This window comes from Otolemur garnettii, unplaced genomic scaffold (assembly GCF_000181295.1).
Source record: "Otolemur garnettii isolate 467f Iridium unplaced genomic scaffold, OtoGar3 scaffold00089, whole genome shotgun sequence".
Taxonomy (NCBI): Eukaryota; Metazoa; Chordata; class Mammalia; order Primates; family Galagidae; genus Otolemur; species Otolemur garnettii.
Genome location: NW_003852484.1, coordinates 1069829 through 1084427, shown reverse-complemented (window position 1 = coordinate 1084427; position 14599 = coordinate 1069829). Strand labels below are relative to the sequence as shown.

The window sequence follows — 14599 nt, the reverse complement described above, 5'->3', positions numbered from 1 at the left end:
TCCAGGGCCATGTGGTCACCCAGGGAAGGGATTTAAGGGGCTCCTGGGAGCTGTCTGAGCAGCAGCACTGTGGTGGCCCTCTCTAGGTTGGGAGTTAGCAGCTACTGACATCGCCCCGACTTCGCTCATTGACCACTGGCCTGGCCAAAAATCAGTAGTGGCCCTAAGGTGCAATAGGCCCAATTAATGTTACTCTAAGGACACTCATTTTAGTTGCCTTTTAGGACATCTTGGAAATAAAGGCCCTCAAAGCACTAAAGGTCTTATTAATCAAAGGCCTTGCAGAGCTGGCTGTTAATGATTTCTGCTCTAAATAGCCAGGCACAGGGGCAGCGCCTGTCACTCAGTGGGTAGAGCACTAGGCCCATATACCAAGGGTGGCCGATTTGAACCTGGCCCCGGCCAACTAAAACAGCAATAAGAATTGTAACAAAAAATAGCCAGGTGTTATGGTGGGTGCCTACAGTCCCAGCTACTCAGGAGGCTGAGGCAAGAGAATCGCTTAAGCCCAAGAGTTGGAGGTTGCTGTGAGCTGTGACGCCATAGCACTCTACCCAGGGCGACATAGTGAGACTGTCTCAAAATAAATAAATAAATAAATAGCCAGGCATGAAGCACTTCTTCCTCCTCTTTGATTCTGTTGGCCACTTACTTATTTCTTCCATGGGAGGGAAGGTAGAAAGGGTGCAATGCTGGGTGAAAAAGAACAGACTGAAATACAAATTGGCCATTTTGGTTTCTTATCAGCTGCTCTTGCACAAGGGCTGAGGGCGAGTGGAAGGGGAACAATTGACTGAAAGCGGTTGTCAGTGTTTATCAGGGAAGGACACTCACAACACCCTCCCCAGGGCCTGCTGTGACCACAAGGGTCAGAGTTGGTTGCAATGCTCCAGGATAAATATCCCTGAGACCCTGTGTCCACATCAGGCCCCAGGCTTGCCACCAGAGACGAAAGCTCCCCAAACCATGATGACAAGTTCTTTTGAGAAGAAGAGTATGAAACTGAGCCTGTCCTGTCACTTTTACACTGAGTCTTCCTTCTGAGCATTATTTTTAACATTTCTAGTTACTCACCAAGTGTACTGAATAACCCAGAGAGTTATGATAAACTTAGGAATACACCCCCACGTGGACACACACACCTTGTGCTGCCTGCCCTGGGCGTCTCTTCAGCAGGGACCTCACTAATTCAAGATGTTCTCAGAAGGAGCCAGAGATATGGAATTAGGGGTAAAAATATGAAAGTCTGAAGATAACAGGGTAATATCTAAGACTCCATGGCTGGTTTTCATGGTTGGAGCAAGGTGCTGGTATAGGAGATCATGGAGAGCCTGCCTAGTTAGGAGGTATAAGAGAAGGTCTGGTTTTTATAAATAGCCCACTTTCCCAAAAGATTCAAGAGCATGACTGTGATTGCTTTTTCCTACTCAGAAGGTTAATTGCTGACCCTGTGTCTTAGGCGATAAGTATTTTTGGAGCACCTTCCTCAGTGTGTCCTTAAAGGCCTGATGTATATTTGATGTTGTGGAAGAAATACTACATATAGTAGAACCTCTGCAAGTTGACCACCCCAGGGGCTGAACAAACTGGTCCACCTACAGAGATAGTCAACATAAGGAACTAGGCCTGCTATACTGATATATACATGTGGTACATGGCCAGTGTCTGAAAATTAGGTCAACTTAAGGAGGTGGTCAGCGTAGGGAGGTGGTCAGCTACAGAGGTTCTACTGTATTTTGAGTACCTTCCTTTGTCCTAGATCTCCTGTGCCTTTCTCTCTTAATTGTGGCTCTTTTCATGAAGCCCTTCCTACACAGACTTACATTTGACAAGGAGACACTTAAGGGAAGTTAGGTCTCAATTAGACAGTGTTTAAACTTCATCCAAATTCTGTGACCACACCTGAGATGATACCTGCTCAGGGTCACTGATGTTATTTGTGACTTGGATTTTGATGTCTTTAAGTCCTAATATTTGCAGAACTAAAGAACTCTGCTCCGGGCTTCTCTTTACAGGCCTACGACAACGTAGCCTAGCTCCCAACCCCCTTTTGGGAAGAACCAAGTCAGGGTTTGTGAAAGGTCACTGCTACTCTCCTGTCTCCAGGAGCACACATTGGGTTCTGTCCTGACAGGGAAACTCCAGGATCTCTTAGTGACTGACAAAGCCCTGTGTTCACAAACAGTGATGTGGAGAAAAGATGGAGAAACCCTTTACCCTAAAGCAGGTGTCCTCAAACTGCAGCCCACCTAGGACATTTATCCGGCCCACTGGGTGTTTTTGCCGCTGCTGCCTGTCCTGCTTAGCAGCCAAATCATCCCAGGGCCCACAGTCCAGCCCTCCAATGGTCTGAGGGACAGTGAACTGGCCTCCTGTTTAAAAAGTTTAAGGACCCCTGCCCTAAAGTATCCAGATAACTGAGTGGTGCCCAGAATGCCCCAGAAGATCCTTTCTCTTTCATGGAGTTTGGAAGTGGCTGTGCCCAAATACAAATAATGAGATGGAAAGCTCAAAATTATCTTTTGGGTCTTTGTATCTGGTCCTGGGAAACTGTCAGTAGTGTATGCACTATATTATATCTTTCCATTGTCTTTCCTATTCTCACCCCCATTCCTTCCCCACCTGCCATGCCCCACACAAGGAGGTGTCCTCAGTCCTATAAGGCATCATTCATAAGGTAAAAAGCCTTCCATGATAGAGTTTGGCAACTGACCACTCCTAGTTTCTTCAAATGCTACAGTCAACTTTACAAAATACCAGAATGGGTCAGAGTTCATCCTTGCTCAATTCCAGTAGGAGGTGCAGTCAGCTTCCAGCCACCAGGAGCAGGCATGCAGGTTTGGGGACTCTGAAGCCTGGGCTTGACCGAGCACCTCACCTGCCCACTCGCCTGAAGGTGGTGAGCCTGTGCACCACCTCACTCTGCCCTGACCTGCCATTTTGATTGGTGCATTTTTTGGTACAACAGGAAGTCATGTTCATGGCATACTCTACGCATGAGAAAGCGGGCGGAAGTGGAGAACACGGGTAAAAATGAAGCCACAGGGCCTCGTAAACCCAAGGATATTCTGGGCAACAAAGTCTCTGTTAAAGTGAGTAAGGTATTCTGGAGCCGTGTCCCCACCTCTCATCTACTCCCACCCTACAGCATCTCACAAGGCAATTTGGGTGGATGGGGATTTCCCACCACACCCCAGTCCCTCCCAGTGTGGGAACAAAAGGGGAAGTAGTTTAGCAGGATTTTGCATGCAAGATCAATTTATTTTTTATTTTTTATTTCTCCTGGCAACTTCAATTCAAGTAAGTACCTCTTTTTTTTCTTTCATACCTTTCTCTTTATACTGTGCAGATGTTTTATAGCAAAATTATCTGCAACATTATTCTCTTAGAAATGCAAGATGCTCGATTCATATCAAATTTCTCAAAGCTGCCCTTTTTAGCATCCTGGGTTTGAGTCTACACAGAGATTAAAGGGATTAGAGATACCTTTCAAACCCCCAACCCTGTGAAGGCTGAAGTTTGGAATTTAAGGGCCACTGTGTCCTTAGTAAAGTTTCATTTCTTTTCCCCAGAGTTCAGAGGACATCAATTCTAGGCCATTTTATTGGCCTCCGCCTATGCATAGGTGGTGGGGAGGCACACTGGTGAACTCCATGTTTTATTTCCTGATAGCAGTCGGCCTACTACCGTGAACTCACTAATTCTAAGCTTGGCAGACCCTCATTTCCCCCAGCGTGAAACGTTATCATCTGCTTTCTTTAAATTGGGCTCTCTGAAAAGATCTGCCTCCGGATGATAGGAATTAGACACAGATTATTTAATTGTGTCGTAATGTATGATTATCTACCTGGCACTTTTTTCCTTCCTGAGCAAAGTAAGAACAATTAAAATCCATTCTAACGTCCTTCTTGGGGAAAAGAAATCGTACGTCCGCTCTCTGTCATGCTCATCCAGGCAGTCCAGCCTCACAGAAGAAACAGTTTCAATTCTACAGCACTCATGCCTCATTGGTTGCTTCGTTGTGTTTCCTGTGAGATGAGCAGCTACACACAGCTCAGCCTCCTCTCCCCAATAAGAGCATGCTGCTGTCCTTGGAGATTCACACCCCCACCTTAGAGTCACCCGGTTTTTTCTCTGCCCAGTTTCCCGTCACTCATGCTTCTCTGAAGTTCTCTCTCTCTCTAGCAAAAGCTACTTGTGTTCTAACTGTGTTCTTTTTCTTCCTCCTTCCTCATGCTGCCAATCAAGGAGACCAACAGTTCCGAGGAATCAGAGTGTGATGATCTTGACCCTAATACTAGCATGGAGGTAGAAGCAGCTATTGTCCTATTTCCTACACTGATTGCTTTATTTTATGTGTTCTGTAACAGCGACCTTGTTAAAGTGACCAGCCCTGCCAGGATAAATTGTGATGTTGGGGCATCTCCAGATGTTGCATCCCAACTGAAAAAGAGACAAAAAACTGGTCCTTTTGTAGTCCATAAGCATGATGATTGGGTTTTCACGTGCGCATGTGAGATGGGGCTCCTTCACATCTAATCACAACATAGGCACGTTACCCATTTCATATTAGGAAAGAAGAAACAACTTAATTCAGCTGATTTTGGTAGAAAGCGCTACCTAGATATCTTCTTAAAAACAAAAACTTTTAGCTCTCTGGAATGCTTACTTAATATTTCTTCTTTGGCTGGTTTGGCTTTATGTAGAAAATATGCGATTTCCTTATTTGAAACTTAGAACACACTTGTTCACGGTAAACAGCACTACAAATAGTGGTTGGGTTCAGCTAAGATACAAGAACTCATTTGGTGTTTAGTTTCTCCCTGCTTTGTTTTCCCCCTTCTTCCTCTTTTTCTTTCCCCCTTTCTGCTCTTCATGTTGTACTGGGATCTATTCCTTCCTGAATGCTCTAGCAAGACAATGGTTTAAGTGTGGTTTGTGGGTGACCTGGCATAGCTGAGCAAATGAGGGACAAATGGAACACTCCTGCCCAGCCCTGGTCCCTGTGTGAAAGAAAGAAGCCCTGGGACAGCTTTCCTCCTGGAGATGTGGCAGGGGGCTCTATAAAGATGGGGAGACCAAAACACCATATGAGGGGCCTTTCTCACACTCCAGGTTCCCAGGGATGTGGGAGCAGGATCAACACCTCTACCAGCAAGAATATCTATTCCACTTCCAACTTCTAGTCTGCTGGGTTATAAGAACACGACTCTTGGGTGGGTTGGCACTGAGGGACAGCCATCGTAAATTTATAAACCCTAGACAATTAGAGTAATTGTAGGACTGGCTTTCCTTACCACTTTACCTTTTACAGTAAGTTGTAATGCTTTTCTCCAAATCTGTGCCTCTATCCTCAGTTTATTGGTTTCTTCTAAGTATAAAATAGGGGGGTGGTTTTTTAAAATCTTTATATACCCTGAAGCCTTTCGCTTAATTAGATGGGCTTTTATTCCTGTTCTAATTTGACCTAATACCAAAGAAGTCCACCACCATATTAGAACAACTACACAAAAGCCGCAAGAGACTGTGGGGCATAAGAACGGGTAAGTCGGCTGTGGAAGAAGCCAGCTGAGTAGAATGAAGCCAAGGCAAGTGGTTGAAAATGGGAGTTCTGCCAAGATGAAATGGTCCCCTGTGGATGTGGGTGTTGCCACAGAGCTACATCTGCAGATGTGGGTCAGTACAATGCTCCACTGAGGAAGGAAGTGCATGTGGCCTTTGTAACCTGAATGTCTTAGAGACCAAGAGAGTCAGGGGAGATCTGGGGCTTTGCTTTCCTTGTATTTCATCATCTAGGCACCTGCTCCCATGGAGCCCACACCTGTCAGCTTGTATGCCAGGTGGCACCAGATCTCCAGACCAAAGTATTGCTGGCAGGTATTATAGATGTTAGTTGCATGTAGCATGTAGAGGAAGGCCAGACAGAGACAAGGGAAAGACCAGGTATCTGTGTTCCAGAAGATGGTTTGGGACCCTGTCCAACTCTCATGGACTGGAGAATAATAGTGACTTTCCCACTCTGGCAAGGAAGAAGTAGGCACAGATGTATGTGGGACCAAGTCAGTGGTGCATGCTAAGTTAACTGTTGTGATCTGATGTGCCATTCTGCATTAAGAAAAAGCATGCACGTTTTCTCTCTCTCTCTCATTCCCCTGCTTTGTAAATTGAACACATCTGTAAGGTTCTTTTTTACCAAAGACTTTTACCATGTTTCCCCGAAAGTTAAGACACTGTCTTATATTTATTTCTTTCTCAAGAAGACACACTAGGGCTTATTTTCAGGGGATGTCTTCCTCTCTGTGCCAAAATGCATGGTGTGGCTATGCAGATACGCTGCATAGCAATGCCCATCACTAGGTCTTATTATTGGGGTAGGGCTTATGTTTAACAAATGCATAGAAGTCCTGCTAGGGTTACTTTTTGGGTAGGTCCTATTTTCAGGGAAACACGGTAGTCCTTTGTGCAGGCTGAGCGAGATGGGTCCGTAGAAGGTGCTAACAGGTACATAAGCCAAGACATTAGCATGTTCGTGCTGAACAGAGGGGAAGCCAAAACTTATGTTGATGCATAAAATTCACAAGTCTGATGGTTGAGCCACGAAGTTTCCGTTAGATAGAAATTTCATTTAAGCAGTACCCTCAAGGAAGCATGTGCCTGGAAGCTGCAAATAACCTGGCTAATCCAAGGTCTCCATACTGGGTGCACATGCAGCCCTCATATGCTCTACAGGAACCCTTCCAAGCTTCTTGGCCTCTCTGAATGCACCGCCAGCTTGAAATGAATTGCGAGCATGTGAGCAGGTGCAGAGGGAAAGCAGGCATCTTGGCACTGCTAGTATTTTCAGACACAAATAACAAATATAGAAAGTCAACATGAGAATTTTCTCAAGCAAAATGTAGGGAGTACCTGATGGCAATGTATATTGCAGAAGAAGAAAATGGCTGGCCAGGAGTGAGTCCTAAAGAGAGCTACACCTTAAAGACTCAGCTTGAAATACAGGTGGACAGGCCTCCTGCTGCTCAGCTGATTATTTGGTGCACCATTCCTGGACTAAGGCTGACGCCCAACCTCACCTTTGTCTTCTGAACTTGGCGCTGCAATAGGTATTTTGTTTTGGAGCGTGTCCTGTGTCCTTCCTGAGCTGAAGCCTGTGCCAACAGCCTTGTTCCTGGCACCAGCAGACATCCTGGCACCATGTGCCCTGTGTGTCTGCTCTGTGCTAGGTCTCCAAAAGCTAGATCCTACCTGCCCTTGACCTGATGCCAGCATGCAAGTCCTCACTGTGAATAGGCTTTGGCCTCCTGCCTCCACAGGAATGATACTACTTTTTCTCAGTTTCCTTCCAGACCAGTTTTTTGGGGTCTTTGCTTACACACTGGCTGCTTTCTATGCTCAGGGCTGGCATATGTTCCACCATAGTGTTTTAGGGAGATATATAGGCACATCTTTGAAAGCTAATTAAGAGGAAGATAAAGTACCATGAATCCTAGGAATCTGATTTACAGAGCTTTCCAATAACATCCAATTATGTAAAGGGAGGTAATTGTCCTCTACTGTTTACATTCTTTTCCTTCCCCTGCTTGTGAATATTACCAAGTACAGCCCCCACTGCCCACTTCCAGGCACTGCAGGGTTAGCTCTAGGTCAATGCCATGCCCTCATGGCCTAGCCTCCTGCCCATCTGTGACTACTCCTCTTGGAGAACTGCTCTGAAAGTCCAGAATGTCTGTCCATAGTTCATCTTTTTTTACTTTACCTTGTACTGATTAACTTTGGAGTTGTGAGTGAAGGAGGTAGGTCCATTATATGAGAGAAGTGTTTCTACATGGAGGAAAAGCCAAATCAAGCTGAAAATGAAACACTAGGGTGCCTGGGGAACAAGTTAATATTCACTTTTTCCGGGACAGCTTAGACTGCTGATTGCCTATTACCAAGCAGAGAACCACACAGCCACCTGCCAGCTTCCTCAGCCCTGCCCCCGCCCCAGGCTGGAGCCAGGGCTCCGATGTCCAGCATCAGCATCTACTCACTTTTAGCCAATGACCATTCTTAAAAGTGTGGATTCTTTCTGGACTGTAGCAGATTTTCCTTAGGAGCAAGGCTCAGCAGGTCCCCACCTCTGAAAGGTCCTCCCAAAACTGTTAATGCCTTTTTGCATCTGCCCCCCAACTCCAGCAGCACACAGTGGGATTGAAAAACCTGAACCAACCTCTCAGACTTGGGCCTCTGTCTTCTAAGATAAAGTATTCTCAGTCCACCTTTTCCATTAAGTCCATAATTATGCTCACGTTAACTAAAAAAAAAAAAACGCAGTGTGACTTGTGTCAGAGCTCAATCCATCAGAGTAAGAACTTGTCATAATTCCAAAAAGACTATCTCTGCTCTGGCCATTCAGCACACTCCCGCCTCGGCCACCACACAGTCTCAGTGCAGACATTACCCCCCAGCTGCCATACCCCAGCTGCCAGATACTTAGCTCAGGGAGTTGAGAATAGGGCTGGGATCTTGTGAGAGAAAGCTCTGAAAGATGACAGAGAGAAAGTACTTGGAAAGGTCAGGTTAATTTTGGAGGAAATGTCCAATTAGAGTAAGAATTACAGACTTTTGGAGTCAACAGAACCTTGGAAACCTTTGGTTAACCTCATCCCCGTCATTTATTTTTTTATTGTAGTAAAATAAATACACATAAAATTTGCCATTTTAACCATTTTTAAATATGTGATTCAGTGGCATTAAGTACTTTCGCAGTGCTGGGCAGCCATCACTGTCCGTTTCCAGAAATTCTTCATCATCCCAAACCGAAACGCATTACTGTGCCAATTCAACAACTCTGTATTACCCTGCGTGTCATTTTTAACAGTGGGAACTGAGGCACAGGAAGTTGTACTTTTCTGTTCAAAAACTAGAATGTGCCCTGAGGCAGTTTCTGGTTTTCCCTGGCCATTATTCCCCCACCTAAACCATCCTGGGGCAACTTGGCGCACCCATCTCCAAGTTGGTTTTAATCTGAAATGCAGATCCTCACAGATGAAAAGACCTAACATCTAGTGCCAATTTTTTCTGTATAAATGTGTTATTCAATTTTCCAGTTCAATAAAGAGGAATATCATTTCTACCCATTCTGGCTTTCCAAGGCTGAAGTATGACTTAAACAAAAATCACATCAAGTCGGTATCACATGAAAGAACATTGGAACAGAAATCAGAAAACCTGGACGCTAGTCCAGATACTACTGGCTACGTGTCCTGGGGCCAATTGGCCTTTCTGAGACTCGGCTTTCTGGAAAGTTGCCAGGTTTAGCATATAGATGTTCATAGTGTAACGAGTGACCCTCAGCACTGCATGGTACAAGCAAAGGACGTTGCTCCCAGCTCTTCTGACTCAGAAAACAAGACTCTGACAGAAGAGGACATGGAAGATTCTATGCCTTGTACCAATCCACTTTTCAGGTGATATGGCGGGAATGGCCTGGGCAGATTTCCTCCTGAAACTCAACTGGAGTGTCCACTCCTGCCTCTCATGCTGGATGGGTTTGAGTGGCCAGAGCCGGCCCTTCTTTCTTTCCTTAAACCCACAATCCACCAGCCCAGCTCCTGCAACTTCTGATATGGAGAGCCTGCCTGCTGCCCCACCTCAGCTGCTCTGGCCTCACTCTCCCAGATGCTGAGCTTCACAATAACGGGGCCAGGCAAACTGAAGGAAAGTTTGACACCCCTGGTCAGGTGATCAACCTCCTGGCATCATGGGTATGTTTCCACTGATGCCTGTTTCTGCATTTTATAATTTTTTTTTTATGAAAAGAACCCTTTAGAGGAAAAGAAAGTGAAGCCTCGCATTCTTCCCATTTTATTTTTATAAAATATTTTCTTTGTAATATATCTGATGGGCTTGGCTTGGATTCTCTCTCCTCCCGCCTAGCTTTGTTCTGCAGACTCCGCTCACTCCATGCAGACTGATTAATATTCCACCACCAAGAGAAGAGAGCTTGGCATAGCTGGTGCTTCCCTCTCCTGGGAGAATTGTGAGATCTTCCAATGCACAGTCACATCTGTTATGCTTTTTCTTCCCTACAACCACCCTGTGAAGTAAGTAGGGTGTAGTTTCTTACCCTCCTAGAGGAAACAGGTTTGGGGATGTCAAGGTCATACAACTAACATAAAAAGTAGGTCTTGACTGTGGTGCTTTGAGAGGCCAAATTTGGCATGTGATATGGAGGAAATCTGCTTGCCAAGGCTCAGGCCCTAGAAGGAGAATTTCTTCCACAAAAATTTGTTAATCCCTTGACTGTTGGGACTATTACTTGGTCTCACCCATGCCCTTTCCCAGTGACTCAGGAGCCCAGCCATAGCAACCAAGAAAGGAAGTCCAATCACATGGATTAGAAATGTCTGAACTGGCTTCTCAGTTCAACCCAGTCACTCAGCGCACCCTCAGTCCTGCATGTCCTGTGGCACCCTCGCCCCAATCTGGAGGTCCAACCCATCTCATTTATGTTGTACACTAAGGAGACTGCAAGGTGCCACTGGCCTGGGAGAGGTGGCTCTAACAGCCTGCTATTGGAGAAGTAAAGGCCACCATCCCCCTTCTTCACCCTCATGCTGTCAGGATCACCTCCGGCCCACCCAATGTGAGCTCCCCAGTCAGTCCTGTTTAGCACTATTTGTCTTTTATCTCAAGGCATTACAGTGAACATTACGAAGGATCAACAAATTATATGAAGAGCTGTTCCCATGCTGAGCCATACAGTGGAGGGAGGCGGCAAGATTAGATGCCTGTGCTGCATGGCAGACATAAAATGCTCTCATAGAGCCATGGAGAGGGACTGATATATTCTACCTGGAGTCATTCCTTCATTCATTCAGTGCATATCACACACCCACTTAGGCACTGAACTCACAGCAATGATATCTACTGCTAACATCTTATGTAACTGGCTCTGTCTGAGCTCCCAACAGCATCCTGACATCAGTACTATTGTTATTCCCATTTTGCAGATAAGAAAACTGGAGCACAGTGGAAGTCATACTTCCACCCTTTTAATTTTTGAGGTCACATACTCTGACCAAAATACCAAGAGGTTGAGGAGAGGGATTTAGACTAGAAAAACTTACAATGTGCTTGACACATGGACATAGAGATCTATACCCAACAATTAGTGATTATACATTTTTCTCAAAAACACATGGAACTTTTTAAAAATTGCTCATAAAACAAATCTCAACAAAAACCAAGAAACCAATATCATATAGACCCAAATTCTCCAACCACAGTGCAATTCCATTAAAAATCCACAACAAAAAGATAATTTTTAGAAATCAAATACATTTGGAAATTTTAAAATATATCTCCATTACTGTTGGGTCAAAGAAAAAAACATCATAGTTGAAAAAAATACTTAGACCTGAATGAGAATGAAAATGAGGAATAGGAACTAGTTGAAAGAGACAATTCTGTTACTCTTTGAGATTGCGTTGCATTTATATATTTTTTTATTCCAGCTTGTTTTATGTTCCTTAGAAATGAGGTACAGGTAGCAGTATTTTTTAAAAATTTAGAAAACTGTGTTTATTTTGGCCAGATTGAAAACATGAATACTTTGAACCTCCAAACCAGAAATCAGACCTAAATTTTTAGAAGTTATTTTTCGTACATCTGTTCATGTTATTGCCAAGTCTCCTCAACTAAAAAGCCCTTTTCATCCTGCTTTGAACGCAGATTCACATGAAACAAGCGTGAAGGAATAGAAAAATGCAGAAGAATATAGGAACTTTGATTTAGTGGAGGTAGCTTCAAGTTGGGTTTACAACATTTGGTTTGAATTTCTTTTGACCATTTTTATTCCTTCAAGATTCTCAATATGTAGTTTTGAACTCTGTTTTGTGATGAATTTAGAAAAAAATGGGGCAGGGGTCAGTTAACAACTGGTTTTCAATCTTTTGGGGTCAGTTGACAACTGGTTTTCTAAAACAGAATTTCACCCTCACTCTTAAGTTTTCGAGTCAATCTTGGGCATTGACTGGCAAGATAAATGGGCCCAAAATTTCCTCAAAGCTCAGCTCCTGTTATTCATGGCTGGGTGATTTTACCTGTAACTCTTCCCTCTTGCTTCACTGCCCTTCCATTCTGAAGAAAAATCAAGAAAACAATTGGATTCCACTCCAGAAGAAAGAAACCAAGTTGCTGAAGGACCCCGCCCGTCGTGGTAGTTCTTGTTTTCCATCTGAGAGGAAGCACTACCACCTGCCGCCCTCTGGTGTTCAAATAAAACCAGATCCCTAAGCAATTCTTTCCCATACAGTACCGGCCTCCTCAGTACTATGCATTTCATATGAACACGTCACCCTCCCTCCACTACCACTTGTTTCAGATTCCCCTTCTCTCCTCCTTCCCACCTACCATGCAACATTGACTCCCCATCTGTTTCTAAGGAAGGAAAACATTAGGTTTCAAGAAACACATGCAGCTTATAATAAACCCTCTGGTTCCAGGCTGATACCACAGGCCCACATACCAACAATGAATACCAAACAAGGTGGTCAGGGGATCTAAATTCTTCTAGTCTACTAATTGCATGACCTCAGTCAATTTTATTCAATAAATATTTGGTCAGCTGCTCTGTGCAAGATGCTGTGTTAAACACAGTGAATGACGGTACATAAAAAAAAACATGGGTTAGTATTACTACCTTCAAGGGGTTCTTAAATCTGTAGGGCAAATACATTGCAGGTCTGATGTTATACAGCAGCTCGTGGTCCGACCCATATAGGTACTCGCCCCCAGAAGAGTGCAAAAGAGGAAGATCACTACCGGCTAAGTCTCAAACACTGACTGACCAATGAGATTCCTTCCTGAGCACCCACATTCCCACTTGGAAATGGAAAAATATTCCAAGTTTATGGTGAGACATTTTCTCAGCCCTTCTCCAAATTAGCGTCCCATCACATTCAATTTTCATCGATTTGACAAATATCAGTGGAGCATTTATGTGCCAGGTACTGTGCTAAGCTTGACCACAGTTGGTGGATTAGTGAACAAAACAACATGGTCCTTGTCCTTCTGTAGGTACAAATACATAGGTAATTGGATTACCATGTGACAAGGGTGTCATGATCCACTTTTAGTCCATACTCTGATTTGCTTCAAAGTAGGAGGAGGAAAAATGAGGGAGGAATCTTCTATGAACCTAATCCAGAGTCAAAGTTAGGAAAAACATTAGTGTGGGTCTTATCCTTGGTAGAGGATTTTCAAGAGGAGAATGGGTAGAGATGGGATGGAGAGAAAGGTAGGGGGCCAAGGATGCCCCTCCACTGCACAGAATGCTGGGATGGGAAGAGCAGTGAACTGAAATTCAAGAGCTCCCAGATCCAGTCCTCTGCCACTCTACAATTGGACACTTCACTTCCCTGTCTCGTCCAGGAAATGGGGATGAACAACACTGCACTTCCTCCAGGGTTCTGGAGTAGCAAATGAAGGAGTTCACGACCGGTTTACCACATCTGTAGTGCTCCACAGATGTGATTATTACCATTATCAGCAGCACCTGTGCCGAGTGGGGGTGGCCCCTCCTGGGCCAGTGAAAGAGGCAGAAAAATGAAGAGTGATGACTTCCACAGATCCTGTTCAGCTAGAGAACAGCATTAAAGCCTCACTGGCAACCTTTCTTTCCAACGTCCCTGCTAAAGTCTACACCCAAATTAGGAATATTTGCTTTTCAACAGTGTATGTGTTTAATAATATACTTAACACAGCTGGGGCAGGGCAGTGTGATGAGAAAAAAGAATAAGGCCAGAATTTCTTTAAGCAGTACTTTGGGGTGTTTTTTTAATAGCAGCTACTGCCACAGTGGAGGCTTATGAAGCGCTACTTAAAATTCTATAACATGTGAGCCAGTGACTCATCCCTTCCATTTTGTCATTAGGCTCCTCTGTGACACTCCTGGCATAGACTCAGTATCTTGCTCCCTCGTGGGTCACCATCATGATGGGAAATACAGGCCATTGAACAAAGTTGGCAGCATCCTCCAGTTTTTTTCTACCCGAGTCCTGAGCGAGTGGGGGTGTGGTGGGAGAGTATAGTGCTCCTGGTTTGTCAGAGGCTGGTCATTAACACTCGTCAGGCACTGCATCAAATGCAAATGTCCTTTAATTCTGTCTTCCCCGAAAGTCTGCTGGCCCACAGAGGGCAGTGAGCAAGCTGGCCTCACTCCTCACCCAGTCACCACCACCAAGGGTCAACTCAATGAATCTTCATCAAATAAGCCCTTACATCAAACAACTCTTTGAGGTGGCCATTATTATTCCCAATTTGCAGGGATAATACTGAGGCTAGAGTTGCTTAAGAATGTTGTCCAAGGCAAGAGAGTATGCCTGGACACCGCGTGCTCTGTCTCCTTCCAGAGTTTACACACTAAGAACATCCTCTCTCAGAGGCTATGGGTTATATTATTTAAAAATCAGTTCCCCAGAAGTTTGTGTTCTGTGTTTGCCTACAGGCTCTAGTTGAATATTATTAGTGATATACCCAGAACTAATTATGGTGCTATCTTGAGATTTTATTTATGAACTAGTCCTAAATTCTTGGAAGAACTGAAATGAGGTCA

The 14599-nt window shown here is 44.5% G+C and overlaps 1 protein-coding gene and 1 non-coding gene across 3 annotated transcripts in view; both read left to right on the top strand.

The window, feature by feature from the left end:
- Window positions 1-14599, top strand: part of LOC111721722 (kalirin-like) — a 122317-nt gene that overhangs the window by 82378 nt on the left and 25340 nt on the right. For both annotated transcript variants that reach the window (XM_012808440.2, XM_023516323.1), the window contains exons 17-18: window positions 2969-3092; window positions 4249-4308. In XM_012808440.2, coding sequence (XP_012663894.1) covers window positions 2969-3092; window positions 4249-4308 — 184 coding nt within the window. The remainder of the gene's footprint in view (window positions 1-2968; window positions 3093-4248; window positions 4309-14599) is intronic.
- LOC111727003 lies at window positions 4466-4569 on the top strand. Its single transcript, XR_002774656.1, has one exon. It is a non-coding gene; the product is annotated as a small nucleolar RNA U13 (small nucleolar RNA).